Source organism: Anser cygnoides, chromosome 2, assembly GCF_040182565.1.
Source record: "Anser cygnoides isolate HZ-2024a breed goose chromosome 2, Taihu_goose_T2T_genome, whole genome shotgun sequence".
NCBI lineage: Eukaryota > Metazoa > Chordata > Aves > Anseriformes > Anatidae > Anser > Anser cygnoides.
The window spans coordinates 107,971,185-107,987,304 of record NC_089874.1 but is presented as its reverse complement, the minus strand read 5'-3'; the positions used below and the strand labels follow the sequence as shown (position 1 = coordinate 107,987,304).

Sequence of the window (16,120 nt, the reverse complement as noted above, 5' to 3'; positions counted from 1 at the left end):
ATGAACGTGTTGTTTCAGAGCTGAAATGTACCGTACCTGTGCCTGTGGGCAAGCGTGAAAAGGAAAAAAAATTACATGTTTATCTGCCCCATAAACAGAAATCACTGCTGCCCATGCCCTAGGAAGGCTAAATACCTCCAGTGAAGCTACTATATACATTAATCCAAGTTGTAAGCTTATTCCCAGGCTCTAAAATCAGAAGCTGAAGCACTTTAATCTGTTGATTTACTCTAATGCTTAGAGGCTTCAAATGGGATTGGCTCCTGCTGTTGCTATATTAGCTATAACTCAGATACACACGGAACAAGCAATCTTTCTCTTTCCTTCCCTGGGTAAACGACAAGAAAAAGAAAAAAAAACAACTAATCGGGAATAACAATAACGATAAATCTTCCCTCCGAGGTGCTTTGCCTGGCACCTGTCAGCACAACCCCGCCACCATCCGTCGTGACAGGGAGCAGCTTGGAGCCGGCCGGGTCTCGGGGCGGGGGAAGGGGGCCCAGGGGTGGGACGGACAGCACCCCAGGACAAGGACATGGCTGCTCCAGCAGCACACCCCCCGGGCATGCCTCCCCTCTCCCGGGGGCGGGCTGAGGGCCGCCCCGGGGGCAGGCCGGCCGGGGAGGCGGAGCGGCCCCGCTCCCCTTTAAGGGCGGTGGCGGCCGGCGCTGCCCGGCGGCTGGGGGGGGGACGGGCCATGGAGGCGGCGCGGGGCTACGTGGGCTCGGCGGTGCGGTGAGTGTCCCCGTGTCCTTTTAATTTATTTTTTTAAGAAGCCTGAGAAGCGGAGGTTCGCTCGGCGGGGGAGCTCGGCGCCGTCCCCGCTCGTCCCGGGGTCGGTGCTGGCGTTTGGGGTGTCTGCTCCGCTTCTGCGCCTCGCGGGCTGTGGTGTCTTTTCAGGCTGTGTTTATCGGGGAAGCCAGGTGGGACACACGGTCTCCCGGCTGATTTCTGACTTATTTCTGGTTTTGTTGTTACTGCCGTTGTCGTTTGTCAGTGAACTCTAACCTAAAAATCCAGCCGTGCCATATTCTGAAGCTCTTGTGTTGTGCAATGTTGGTTTTCCTGAGGCTGAGGACCATTGCACCACATTCTTAGACAAACATACAGGGCATATTGCAAACAAAGATAACGAGTGAAATTAGCGTACAGGGCTCAAGGCAGGTTTTTAATCCCTGGTTTCTCCTCCAAACCAAAGAGCTCAGCTGTCCCCCAGCCCTGGCACTACACCGAATGCTTGGGACAGTGTCCGCGAGTCTCTAAGTGGCTGGGGTTATACGGAGCAAGCTGGATGATGTGCTAGAGCTTGAAGATATTTGCTTCTTCAGTTATAAATGCTTTTCTGAGTTCTTGTGTTTTCCACTGACATAGGATCCCTCCTCTTGTAGGGAAGAGCGAAGATCTGCACTTCAGCACCATCCCTTTCCTCTGTACCGCTTGTCCCCTGACGCTTGATCTCCTTTTAGTAGGCAATTATTTTCAGTAACTCCAATCTAACAGGGAAATTCCCTGCAAAAAAAGAAGTGATATTTCTTTCTAAGAGTCCCAAACAAAGGCTGACACCTGTGAGTCTCTGGTCTGCATATGTGTGAGGGGAAACAAGCAAAACAGGCTTTAGGCAGTAGACCCAGAAATGGAAGGGTTCACTCTGTTTTCAGGCTTTTTTTTTTAACTATACTGGCTTTTGTTACCTAGTACTTAATATTGACTGGAACCTCACCCTGCTCTAGACGTACTGCTTCATGGGCAGACTTACTTGAAAGATTTTGACTGCTCTTATGGAAACATAAGTGGAATGGCATCGCTTGTTAAATACCTACCCGAGACTTGGACTGCTGTTAAGTGGCAGCCTGGTGGAGCTAATGAAAGTCCTGGTTTATTAATCTCTTTGTTTTTGACTTCTTTCCGCCAATAGAATTAGGCAACGGTATAAGATCGTGGTTGTTGAGCTCTGAAGAAAATTTTTCTTAGACCTACAAAAACGGGCTTATGGAGTTGGCTCTGCTAATGCCCGAGATGAACCCTTGCTCTTAAAAGATCTTGAGTCCTGCCTGTGAGCTGTGTCCCTAATACTCTTCCTGCTGCATCGGGATGTGTGGCTTGGCTTTTTTCCTTACGCTTTGTCTCTTTATGAATAGCAACTGGGCTTAAGTAATGGGAAAGAACAGGACTGGTATCTTCTGTCATCACAAAAGAAATCTCGGCAGTATTGTCATGTATACCACTCAAGGAAATATTCTACATGATAGTTTTCAAACATGTGGGGGGGGAATGGGTTGTGCTAGCTCTGGAAGTGTTCTCTCATGAATCCTAAATGCTGCACTTGCTAACAACCAGGTGCCCAGCAAAGTGGGGTCACCAGCGCTGAGATAAATGCACGGGCTTCATACCTGAGGAGGAGACTGGAGTGATTCAGAATGGGAGCTGCCTGCAGACTGGCAGGGTGATTGGGGCACTGCTTAGTCAGTGCGGAGATTAACACACACACACACACCCTGTCCTAGCACACTTTCCGTCTATGGAGGGGAAGTTAGTGTCTTCCTCCGTGCTATTTGTCATCTTGTCCTCCTCCCTGGTTGTGATCCTTCTCCAGGAGGAAAATGCGTATAGCTTTTTCATTTGAAACAATGACAGTCTCCTAAAAACCTTACTGAATGCTCACCCGCACCTGCTTTGTTATGCCACACAAACATACTTGCAAAGTGTTGAAAGCCAGACCTAGTGTTCAGACAGCACTACTGAGACACTATTAGGTTCAGCTAGAAATAATACTTGAACACCCCACTCCTTTTAAAAATATATGCTCCAATAATGCTGATGAGTTTTTGAGGAAGAGAAACTCTTCATTGTACAGAGGAAAAGTAGTATCCCAAAGCCCTGTAGAATTAGTGGTTCAGAATGAGAGCAGGAAAGAAGTTAATTACTGAAATTAGCTAGCTAGTCACAAAAATGACTTCCCGTGCATCTCAAAAATATGCTTAAAGACCAGATACGAGATCTGGAAAAGATATTTATTTTCTTCCAGGTGGTGATTTTTGGCAAATTGTCTGGGTATCAAATTAACCAATACAATTTGGCAGTAAAAAGCTGTCACTGGTGATATTTAGGGGAATATCACCTAGGGATATTTAAGTGATATAATTCGAGAACATAAACAGTCACTATTGAAGATGTGATTGTCCAGGAAAACTCAAAACCTCTTTCTAAAAGAATCACAGAATCTGCCAAGCTGGAAGGGACCCACGAGGAGTCCAACTCCTGGCTCCGCACAGGACCACCCAAAAAACAGACCCTATGTCTGAGAGCGTTGTCCAAACACTTCTTCAAGTCCGGCAGGCTCAGTGCTGTGACCAGTGCCCTGGGGAGCTTGTCCCAGTGCCCGACCACCCTCTGGGTGCAGAGCCTTTCCCTAACCCCCAGCCTGACCCTCCCCTGTCCCAGCTCCATGCTGTTCCAAAAAAGTGTTTGAATTCCTAGCCTCTCTGGTAGCCTGCTCCAATGCTATCCGCTTGTGTACTTGGATCTTAATTTAATTTCATTCAGCTTCCTTTGATACATTAGGGCACAAACAAGTCTTATTTTGTCATTCTCAAAGCTAAATGAAGTTTTATAGGCTGTAGATGTTATTTATAATCATCTTTGCCGTTTGCAAGTCAAGCATAACTATCAAAAAGCTCCACTTGCATTCTGAAACTAGGTGTTTTGAATACGGACGGTATGTTCAGTCTCCCTAAAGCTAACCCTTACCTTAAATAAATAGTTGAAAGTAGTCGTGTGTACCATCTGACCGAGTGTTTATCTTGCAGGTAAAGAGAGTGATTTATATGGCTGCATGCAGTAAGAGCTGCTGCCTTTCTAATCCACTGTAGTGTTAAAACCTGTCGACCTCACTGTAACCTTGACGTCAGCTGAGCTCAGCAGCAACTTGGCCCACATCTGCTCGAAATGTTTTTCATTTGAGAAGTGGTTTTCAAATGTCACCAGCAAGGGAAAGTTCAGAGACAACTGTAGGGCTATGTAGTGTTTGATTTTGAAAGCAAGCTCCACAAATCCAACGTGACCCGTGAATTGCTCATATAATGTCCTTGTGTACCGAACTCAACGGTCCTCCTCCTTCTTGTGGTACTTGTCGTGACTATTTTTTATAACTACACCGAATTTTTATTTATCTTAGATCTTTGGTATCCATGGGAGCATCTGTGGGAGCAGTAACAAAACAGACCCTGTTCCCTCCTCTCATGCCTGCAGGGCGACCTTTCCGTGTGTCAAATGCCTCCAGGAGCAGCCGGAAAGGAATTGTTGCGAGCAGTCTGCAAGAACTCATCAGCAAGGTACAGCAAACGCTCCCGCTCTGGCTGAAACTTGCACCGAAGTGCAGTATTGCAGGAAGGCAACCCACCGACTGTCGTTGAGAATCGTTAGTGGGGAAGTTCAGGAGAATGCAAGTCTACATATTAAATGACAGAGGGGAAAAAATATCACAGTGATAGGCTCCCTTTTGAATTCTGTAATCTGCTGTTTTTTGCAGACTTTAGAAGCCTTCCTTATAACCGCTGGAGTCGTTACTCTGGTTTTGGAAGAAGATGGCACGGTTGTGGACACAGAAGAGTTCTTTCGGTCCCTGGATGATAACACACACTTCATGGTTCTAGAAAAAGGACAGAAATGGACCCAAGTAAGTGTTCACTGCCTCCCTCCTGCTTGAATAGAAGTGGATGGAAAAAGGTCTGTGGCTTCTTAAATTCTTGGGAAGAGGGGGAGATGAGGAAGAAAACTTCCCCTGTGCAAGGGAAGGTATCAACTCCTTGTTCCTTCATCCAGGAAGGCTTAACAAGTTCATTTTTTGTCCCCTGCTGGGACATAGAACTGTTGACAAAAATCTGCCAAGAACTGAACTGAAATGCTATCACTGAAAAGAATTATAGGGGAAAAATCCCACTTTTGGAGCACCTCAGGAATAACTTAGTTCTTGAGCTGTTGCATAACACACAGGGAATGAGGACTTTGATTTCTTTAAGCTAAAAATACAATCTCTTCAGTTTGTTTTGGGGGGAGGGAGAATGCCCAAACTAAGCAATATAAAACAAGCTTTGCCTTGTGAATGCAGTAATAGTGAAGATGAGAAAAATGCCTGTGTTAATCTTGCAAACAGCTAAAGGTTGTCATCAAAACCTAACATTAGAATATTAGCCTTCATGCTTCTAGATATTTTGAGAGATGTTAAGGTTGCCCAGCTTTAGCCTTTTAATAGTGTAAATTTAGCGTCCAGTTAGTTTTGTGGAGGAGTTCGTTGGTAAGATAGTCAAACTCTGAAGTTTCTCACAATGAAACGATTGTTGTTAGAAAGCTAGCATTAAAATTTCTTCTGCCAGGTGCAGAGTTAGCTTAGTAGCTGCAAGCTGGCCCGCTGTTCCTTTCTGTAGGTGCATGGCTCAACCATGTGGCCCCGTTGTTTGTCTCTTATTGCAGCATGGGCAGGTTGTCTGTTTTTTCCCCAAGATAATTCACTGACTTATCAACCTGCTGCATCTGGGCATGAGCTCCGAAAGCAGAAAAGGAGTTGCAGCCAGGGTATGACTCCACCTTGCTCCTTCTCCCCTTGCCTTATGTCCTGTTTGGTGCGGCAGCAGAACAAGTTTAAACGCTGCCCTCCTCAGTGTGCACACTTTATCCAAATGTCCTGTGTGCTAATGGGGACATGCTCCCAAGCAAACCCAACCGCATGTACATGTTCAAAACCTTCGTTGGTAGGGTTCTACTTGCTGGAGCTGGGAGCTCAGAGGCTATCGGAGTAAAACAGGCATAAAATTGCTGGCTGATGATACACTGCAGTGTTCAAGTTTGTCTGACTTACCGTGGCACTGTCTGAGCACTGGGATGACAAGTACAAAAGGCCCCAGCCTTACGCAACTTTATTGCTTCATTTAGCATGCAAAAAGCAGATTGGCAGGTGCTACGTTACAATCTTTGAACTGAATGTGCTGAGCAGAGCAACCCACATATCCACTAGATGTCTCTCTAAATAAGGATATTCCTTACTATTTCTCTTTTTCTTTTTCTTGAAGCAAATGACCCACTCTTGAAAGAGGGCAAGGGCTGCTTTTAGTAAGAGGTGGAAGATGACTTTCCACACTTCTCTCGCTCTTCTTTTTCTAGCTTAAACTCAGTACTAAAGTCTGGGCCTAATCAGTAGTGGCTCCTTCTTCCATTTACTTTTTAGAAAGAAGGAAAAGAAAGGTGAGCTAGGATTTGAAATGAGAACTTGACTTTTTTCACAGATTTTCACAGGAAGTGAGGCTTTACTTCACCTGAACAACATGTATCAGCTATCTCCAAGGTTGCTGATCACTTTTGTGTTCATTCCTAAACGAAACGACCTAATGTCTTGTTAATTTGGTGTCCTGTTTGTGTGGACCTTTTGGAATAGTTTCAGAAGCCTAATCAGGACTTGAACAAAATTGCATAAGCTACAGACTGGCTTATCTCTCAGTGCTTTTTATTTCTAATTTAGAATTGGTTAAGAATAAGGGAGTTACTTCTAAAGAACTGCACCATTGACAATTGTCTTGCCATGGTTCCCTGGCTTACGATATAAACTGTCTCTCTTTTTAAATCAGACAAGAAATGGAGTCGTCCCTGCAAGACAAAAGAAGAAAATGGGAATAGCTAACATCACATTCGATCTGTACAAGCTGAACCCTAAGGATTTTATTGGCTGCTTAAATGTGAAGGCAACTTTCTATGAGATCTACTCAGTGTCATATGACATCAAATGTATGGGAGCAAAAAATGTACTGCGGTAAGTATGTTTCCGTTGCTGATCAGGCATATGCATTAATGAAAACCTGTTTGGTTACCAGTTCTATGGAGTTTATATAAATGTAGTATTTTATTAATTCTTATATCTGCCCAATATGCTGAATCTTCCTTTAATAGCTGTCTTGTAAAAACTTACCGTAGCTTTTTATGGTGGAATCTTAAATTTCCCCCAGGACAAAACCCTATTAGCTTTTACTCATATCAAGAGACTAGGTACAATCTCGTGGGAGAATTTCCTCAGATTTCTTTGACTTGTTTAAAGAATGCAGGGTGCTGAGGAAGGCTCTTTGAAGGGGAACTTCAATGAGAGGAAATAAGACAGGAATTGGAGATCTAAAGACAGAGGACTTAATGGTGGCTGTCAAATTCCCCTCCTGAAAGGTACATGGAGACAAGGGGGAAAAGATTCTCTTAGTCTCTAAGAGAGTCTAGCAAGGACCACCGTCTTCCACGGGAGCAAGCTGTAGTGGATTGCAAGTTTGGTAGAACAGGTTGTTGGGAAATACTGTCTCAAAACAATATCTGTCCTTTCAACTGTGAAAGTCAGTGCCATGTCAAAAACAGCTGTGTCTTGCCCTGATGGAAGAAAACTTTGAGTTCAGCCTCTTTCACAGAGATACCATACTCTGATTTTTAACAGCTGTTTAAGCTACAGCTCTGAATCTCTCTACCTGACCTGCCAAATTCTGGTTGAGATGCAGTAGTGTAGTTGCTGCGTTTTGTTACTTGAGAACCAGACCTACACTGTTCAGAACAGATTACATGGCCTGTAAGGGAGTTTATTTCACTTGGGCGGCATGCAGTCTTTAGTTTGAAGTCTTCAAGTAGTCCCTAGGCTCATGGATGCAGGTATTAAGCATCATAATGCTAATCTTATTCCCTGTCTGACCTCTGCCGTTCTGCTTCGGTGGTCCCTTGCCTAATCTTTCAGACTACAGCTGGTGTGACTGTAGATGAGGCTCATCTCTCTGCCCAGGCTGCAGTGATGTTCCAGCTGTATGCTACGCCCACCCGTAGCACTGGTTTTGCTAGAGTCCCTTCAAAGCAAAGGTCTGCCCTCGGACAGCTGCACTCCTCCAGTTCCTGTGTTTGTTAAGCCTCTTGAGCCAGAGCAAACTCTGTATTTCTGGCTATCTGTTGTGGGGATGAGTGTCGGCACTGGAACTTGCGCCGTTGAGGAGAACTTGAAGTGACAGTGCTGCCTCCCTGCCAGCACAGTGCGGCTGGTGAGAAACAAGAAGTGCTGGCAAACAGCTGAAGTAGCTGCGGAGTTCTAGAAGTGCTGTTACATTACAAAGAGTTGAAGGGGAAGTGCCGGTGTGGGGCTGGGAAAACAGTCCACCAGCAAGGAGCAGGGGGAGAGAGAAGAGAACCTTGGGTGCTCTTGAATAGGACACAGTCTGCCTCAATTTGCTATTTAAACTGGAGACACACGGGGTTAGATTCTCAGTGTAGTCCCTCTGCTAATGAGTTACAAGTTGCCAGCTCTGATGCCCTCTTCCTGAGCCCGCCTGTGGAATGTGAGGGGGGGAAAAAAAACTTTAAACACTGCAGTTGTTCGTTGGTGGGAGGGGCTCAAAGCCTGCCAGATCTCATTAGTGCATTTCTCTTCAGGGTTTCTCCCTGTCTGGTCCAACTGATGGATCAAATGTCCAGTTCAACAAATAACTTCCTCCGTGGCTTAAGTGACAACTGCTCTCGTGTGCAAGTGACACACTGCAGCTGCCCGAAAGCTCGGTACCAGGTGCAGCTTTCTTTGACTGTACAGCTCCTTTGCCTGCGCTGTCCTGCAGAGGGAAGGACACACTGAAATGGCATATGTGTGGGGAGCATGAATAAGGGTACAGTCTTTTTTTTTAAAGGCTCTAAGTAGCAGGGTATTCAACTCTTTTGAAACACTGGATTTTGACTGCAAACCTTTCATTAGAGTGGAAAAAAGAGTTGTGAGAACTTTGCGTTCTCTGCTAGAGGTGAAGGGAGAAGTGAGTAGCAACAGAGGGTTCACAGTTACACGTTGACTTGGACAGGAATACTAAAAGTCTTCCCCTTTTTGGAGAAGGGGATCACTGGTATGGTTTCTGCATCTTCAGAAACTGATCCCCTTCCAGTTTTGGAGTGGTCCAAGTTCTTGTGCGCTACTTCCCCAGTGCCTTAACTTTATGCGTATGAGGGCCTACTTTGAAAGATTAAAGCTTGAATATCTCTCTCAGTATTCATGTCCTCATGATTTCTTGGAGATTGGAAGGGGGGAAAAAGAAACAGGTATAAATAAATTGAAGAAATGACCACTCAGATATGATAATCTCTATTCCTTTGGATGCTCTCTTGATCTTAATTTGTAGATCTGCCTAGATTCTCACACCGTATGTTTCAGTTCAGATAAATACTAACGTGTTAAAATGGTTGTGAACTGAGAATTATTAATGTTTGCAGCTTGGACAGTTAATTTGATTGGCTTCACTTATTTTGCTGTTGGGCATCCACTGTACTGTGATTGCTGAGCTTCAGCGCTAATCAAGTTTGATCTGTAGCTTGGAGGTGCACACAGGCTTCGTAGTGACCTGCCAAAAGGTGAGAAGCAAGATCAGTTTGTGCTGTGGGGCTCCCAGGCAATGTTAAATCTCCAGTGATGCTCTGGTAGCTTGAGCGATGGTTTTCCAGGTGCCTAATGGGATTACAGAATGATTCATTAAATGTGTTTTCTGGTTCTGCCCAAGTCTACAACATGCCAACAGTTTTCTTTCAGTCAATGGCCACAGACAGAAGTAACTGCTCTGAAGAAGGTATGGAAATGACCATCCTCTCAGAAGTGGAAAGGAATGAGAGAATTCCTAAACATATCTACCTAATTCATCCTAAAGGTGCTGGGGTTGGGAGGGGTTTGGGCTACGTTGCCCTGTTGTCGACATTTTTTTAAACAAATGCCTTTTCTTCTAGGAAGGTGCTTCAGCTCATGTCCCACGCGGCACAAATAACTGGACAGTTTCTTCTCTATACTGGAACATACATGTTGCAGCTGATGGATGAATATGATGAAGATGGCACCTGTGCAAGAACGCAGCACAAGTAATAACCACAGCTGCACTCCTGATATTGGATCCTTCTGCCTAAAGACATTCCCTTGCCCAAGTTTGATTGTAATGATGTTACAGGGGGGAGATGTCCACTGAGGTGAACTAACAGTTTTCCCGTTTGGGAATGCTTGTAGGCCGTAGTCATAAAGTAAGCGTTTGGTGTTTATAGGCTCTTAACACAGCAAAAGGATGGGTGCCTAATGTCTGAGAACTGGGCAAAGGAAGAGAGGGCAAGTTTTTACCCCAGCAACTCAATAGAAAATAAGAATACTTAGAAATATGCATGCTTTGTAACCACTGGATCCTTTCCTTGCACTGATCAAAACGTGGTTTGTTTTTTCATGGCTGTCCGCTTGCCTTCTGAACAGACAGGGCTGTGGTTGTTTTTGTTTTTAATCCTTAACACTGCTGGTACTGGTGTCCAGCTGGCACTGAGCTACAAAAGGGTGAAGTGTACTTATTTACTACTTCTAACAATGGAAATATATAGTACAGCTGAATCCTGGTTCAGTGACTGGCCTAATCTCATGAATTTTAATTGGAGAAAGTGCAACTACTATACAGAAGCTTAAAACTTAGCCTTACTTCCCTTAAAACAAGCAAAAAAAAAAAAAAACATGTAACTATATTTTTCTTCAAATGTACAGAAAGTTCTGGTGAGTATAGCTTATACCAGTTGAAGAACAATAATTTCTTTGTGTCTGATGTCCCATTTTGCCTGAAGCATTGAATACCTTGCTGCAGCTTCATGCACATGGCTTACAGGAAACCTCCTGAAGCTTCTTTCAGGTGTAAACCTTCACTTCTGTAACTTTTGCTCTTCAGCTACAAGATGACACTACATCCCAAGCTGTACTTAAAGTGCACGTAGTAGGGATCTGGAAGAGACATTAAATTTTGATGTCCCTGTGCTCAGGGGAGAGCAGCCGGATGCTGCTGTGTAACATGCATATGCTCTAAACTGGATATTTGCAATCTTACAGTCTACCAAGACAAGTTGTATTAAAGGGCGAAGTTTTTAATTTTTAGATAGGATTGTCCAGAAAGTTTTTTAACAGCTTCGTGAACGACTAATGTGACCAGTTTCCAGTAAGGGTCTCCTTAACGGTAAGACAAACTAGAAAACAAGCAATGGTGTAGGCATCGTGTGTCAAAATTCAGACTCCCATTGTTGAAGGGAAGAAGTCCAACTTCTGTTGTTCATAGGTGTGGCTTTTGAGATTTTCATTTGCTTTCTTCTGTTGGATTTTAATAAATTATTTTCTTGCTTAAGACTGAAAGCTGTTAAGGAGATGACAGACCCAGGTAAATGTCTGACCTGACAGCAGGTGCCACCCAGGCAGAGAAATTCTAGTGAGGGGGGAACAAGTGGGATGGGGGAAGAAAGTAGCGGGAGCGAAAGGGAAAGAGACCAGTGTGGGCCCCAAGGTGTTTGCTGTGCTTCTGCTGAGACAAGAATCCTTTAACCACGTGCATCAAGTGCACTGATTAGGTGGAGGAAAACCTGCTGTGCAAAAAGAGGAACAGATGGGCTGAAAAGAGCAAGCATCATGGTTGCTGGTATCCATTCTGATCTATCAGCTGCACCTGTTCCCTTCAAACGTGTTACTGACACGTGGGAATATTGCTCTCATGTTTATCTGTGAACTTCAACTTCATACATTTATTTTTGCCTTCCCTTTATGGATCTGAGTTAACCAGCTGGGGCTGCATCTTTCAAATCACTGTTGTGGTGAAAAGCAGCCTAAAATCAATCTTAAAGGAACTGACAGACCCAAGTTTTCTAGATCTCCACCTGTCTCTTCACTACTGGTATTACAGATGAGTAGACAGCTAAGAAGAAACTTTTGTGTTTTTTGTTTTTTTTTTTTCTTCTGATGTCTGTTGTTTTCCATCCACTTCTGAATATTTGCTGGGGGGAGAGAGGATGGTGGTGAGGCACACAGCTTGAGACAAGGGGAGAACTGTGGGTTTTTTTTAACTTATTTCTCTGGAGGAAGAATGTCTGCAGCTCTCAGCACTATCAGGTTTCCTTCAAAAGAGAACAAACTGCTCTACAGGTAATGAGAAAAAGGTTATGTTAAAATGGAGACTTTAGATTTTATCTGTATTGTTCTTGCTCACCACCTCCCCCCCCCACCCCGTCCCAACTGATACCATGATAACTGATGGCCAGAGTCTTTCTAACCCCAATTCTCCCTAAGGAATTGCATTTAGCTGATGCAGTGCAACGGCTTTGTCATTAATTCTTTCAGCTTTTAAGGACCATTTATTCCATTAAAACAAGACCATTTCTTGAAAGTAAACTACATGTAATGCTTCTAATAATATATACGTTGCTAATGGTGGAAGCACCAACGTTAAAAAAAAAAAGCAAACAACAAAACTTGCATAGTTCAATATTGCATTAATCAGTGTGAATTGCATCTTCAACATCTGTAATAGAAAAGCATCTGCAAGTCTGAAGTGTGCAGATACCAAATTCCTCCCCTCTACAGCCAGGGCAGTTGTCACAGAACTAATACACTCCATAGTTTCCAGTGGTGTTACTGTAGAACTGAACCTGGTCTAAAAGGCTAACTCGATATGAATTTGAAATGTTTTTAAGCAGCTGCTTCTTTGGCAGCCTCACTTAAAAGAAGCTGCTGAAGATCATGTGAGCTGCGAAGTCTCCATCTCAGAGCATCTCCCTCTAATTCAAAATGCAAACAGCTGAACAAAATAACCCAGCTTTGATATTTTCTCAGAATGAAGATAAATGTCTTGGAAAGTTCTGAGAATGTGAAATTGTTCCATTGCTTCTGAATCCGGGGTTTGCTACAGATTTAGTGTTAGGAAGATATTTGCTACTATACCAACTTCTTTCCAGAGAAACTTTTGGCTTTGGGTCAAACCAGAGGAGTTCATAATTTTCTGAGTTGGAGCCAGTTTGCTTTTTACAGCCTTCTTAAGATGCGTAGCTTTTACTTCAGTTGTATGTGGTACACAGCAGAGAACTTCAGCATTATCTAGCTTTCAGAAAACTATTTGAGTGGTGTGCAGTACGTAGTGAGACAAAATCTAAAGGCAAAGGCTCCTAACTGCAGGTATGTAGAAATGAAACTAGCTTTTCTACTTCACATTTTTAGTTTTATTTTTTTTCCCTCTTATAGGCTCAGTTAATCTGCACTTGCTCCTGTTGCAGTCCAGGCTGGTAGCACTGAAATTTCAAAGGTGTGCGACATGTTTACTCCCTCCTTGCTTGCACTGTCCCTTTTTGCCTGTTGCTTTGCATCACTTGCTAACAATGCACCAAGTCATGCTCTGTAGTTACCAAAAAAGGAATTTTCACTGAAGTACTGGATCTTGTTGACTCAGGCACTGTTCATGTTCTGCAAGCAAAACAAAGTTGCTCTCTCTGTGACTAGAATGAAGAATCTAGTAGCTTTTGTGTGTGTGTGTAACTTACTTCATTTCCTTCCTTTCATAAACCCATGAAGTTGCTGCTTTCTTGCACCTTCCTGTCCTTTCAGGAGAAACAGGATTACAAGATTTTCTGTCTGGGGGAGAGGATAAGGCAGTGCCTAAAGTCTTTGGACCATTAGGAACATGCACTATGAAACATCCTCAAATCCCTTCTCTGTAGGGAGGGAAGGGGTTAAAGAAAGGAAAACAGGACTTTGGGCTGGAAGCTTTTTCAGCACAGTAAGTAGAGAGGTAGGCGTTAACAATTTAGGAAATGTTGATAATTCTGAATATGAACTGTGAAGATAACTGCATAGGATTATGTGTAACTGACTAGCATTATAGCTAAATCATTTCAGCGTACTTCTTCCACAGATAGCACTTGAACTGAAGGCATAAGCTTCTTTAAGTAAAGTTTAAAACCAAAGCGCAAAGTGTATTTTGAACTTAATGCCTCAAGCTTTACTGGAGGTATTAATGTAATTATCAATCCATTTTAGTTATATGCTAGTAATTATCCTTGTAGGGTTTAGCATATATCACTTTGCTTTCTGTACCTTACCTTGCCATAAGATATTTATAAACCATGAGGACTGCTGTTTTTTTTTTTTTGAGGGAAAAGATGGTATTTTACCTTTTCAAAACTTTGGGACCCAGTAGTTACAACTTGCTATGAAAACTGAGATGACTGAGAATTGTACTGTCAGCGATGGCAATATTTTCTGATCTGTGGTGCCAATTTTAAGGAATACTTAAATGTCTATGAATAAATTTAAATGGTGGCTTTGGATGTCGCGTCTATTAATTTTCAGAGTAACTTATTCCTGAAATAATCATGAGTGCTAATGGATCTGTGGTCTCTCACAGAAAGTTTCCAAAGGCTGCACTGCAGCAGTGAAGTAACTGGATACTATTATGTGGCTCTGAACTCTTAACTCTCTACTGCTGACTCACTTTCTGGCTTTGGAGAAAACATGCAAATCCTTTCTTTCCATACAAAAGGAGTGCCCTCCTCCATCTTTTACCGAAGTTGCAAAAGACTATGGAGTACAGGAGATAGAAGGCTTGGGAAATATCTGGTAGGAGTTGCCTCTTCACTAAGTACAGTAAGGATCATGGAAATGCCTTGTGGAAAACTCCCTGCAGTCATCTACCTACAGCTACACTAGTACACATTTTGATTGCATAAAGATATTTATGTTTCACTAAAGTAAATTAAATTTGTCTAATCCACCATTAGATCATGCTTCAAGAGAAAGAGCATGTAGTTGTGAGATCACCTTGGCCTACTCAGTACTTCCTGTACTCAGCTTAAGTGACAATTCTACAGAGCTTGACTACTGAGTGGGTTTACTTCTTGTGGGAGAACTGAGGTCTGACTTATAGCTTTAGAAAAGCACAAAATAAACCCAATACAGAGGTACATGGCAAGGGTTTGGGTTTATTCTTTTTACTCTTTTTACTCTTATTATTTATATATCTCCTCACTCTGTGAGGAGAGATTAGGGGTTGCCCCTCGTCTAGTAGAAGTGGTCCCAGCTGGCATTGAAACAGACCCACTGCTGGCCAAAGCTGAGCCCATCAGCAATGCTGGTGGTGCCTCTGGAAACATACTTAAGAAAGGATAAAAGGACACTGTGCAGCAGCTGTGAGAGAAAGGGAAAAAAATGAGAGAAACAGCCCTGCAGGCACCAAGGTCACTGAAGAAGGAGGGGGAAAAGGTGCTCCAGGCACCAGAGCAGAGGTTTCCCCTGCAGCCTCTGGAGAAGACCATACTGGAGCAGGCTGTCCCCTGGCAGCCTGCAGAGGAGCACACTGGAGCAGATCTCCATGCTGCAGCCCGCGGGGGAGCCCATGCCACAGCAGGTGGATGTGCCCTGAAGGAAGCTGTAGGAGTCAATGAGCACTGGCACAGGTTGCCCAGAGATTTTGTGGAGTCTCCTCCTTGGAGATCACAGAATGGTTTGGGTTGGAAGGGACCTTAAAGCTCACCCAGTTCCAACCCCCTGCCATGGGCAGGGACACCTCCCACCAGACCAGGTTGCCCAAAGCCCCATCCAGCCTGGCCTTGAGCACCTCCAGGGATGGGGCATCCACAGCTTCTCTGGGCAGCCTGTGCCAGGGCCTCACTGCCCTCTGAGCGAAGAATTCTTTCCATCTATCTAATCTAAATCGATCTATATTTATCCCGTTAATTAATAAATTTAATCCCATTAATAAATTCCATTGTTTAATAAATTTATTTAAGAAAATGACAATTTCTTCAACCTGAGACTTATCCCACACGGTCCTCTCCCCCAGTCCTCAGAGACGACTTATGTTGGCTTTGTTGTGGGGGAGGAAGGTGTTTGTAGTTGTGTGTTTGTGTTTCTCACTATCCTACTCTATTTTTAATTTGCAACAAATAAAATTAATCTTCCCCAAGTCAATTCTGCATTGCCCCGATGGTAACTGGCAAATGATCTCCCTGTCTTTATCCCATCCCAGGAACTTTCTCATCTTATTTTCTCTTACAAGTGCTGTTGAGGAGGGAGATCAGCTGGATGGGTGCCTGGCAGCCAGCGAATGTTAACCCACCACAAGCACAAAACAGTAGCAGTAAGAATAAGCAAAAAACAAGTTGCCTGTGCTATGGGTGGCCAGTAACATTGGAAGCAAATCTTTCAGAGTGTTTTCTGTTGTGTTTTTTTTTTCATAGCTGTGTTTGCAGAGACAAACTCCAGCACTACACAGTACAGCGTTAATATTTTCAGTTGTCATGATACAAAATATTTACTGGCCTC

At 43.7% G+C, this 16,120-nt stretch overlaps 1 protein-coding gene across 1 annotated transcript; it reads left to right on the top strand.

Moving 5' to 3' along the window:
• Positions 1 to 584: 584 nt before the first annotated feature.
• CIDEA (cell death inducing DFFA like effector a) lies at positions 585 to 14,127 on the top strand. The gene is made up of 5 exons (XM_048077117.2): positions 585 to 735; positions 4,175 to 4,331; positions 4,529 to 4,675; positions 6,618 to 6,799; positions 9,757 to 14,127. Exons 1-5 carry the CDS (start codon positions 698 to 700, stop codon positions 9,887 to 9,889), a joined length of 657 nt encoding a protein of 218 aa, XP_047933074.1. The 5' UTR covers positions 585 to 697; the 3' UTR covers positions 9,890 to 14,127.
• The last annotated feature ends 1,993 nt before the right edge of the window (positions 14,128 to 16,120 follow it).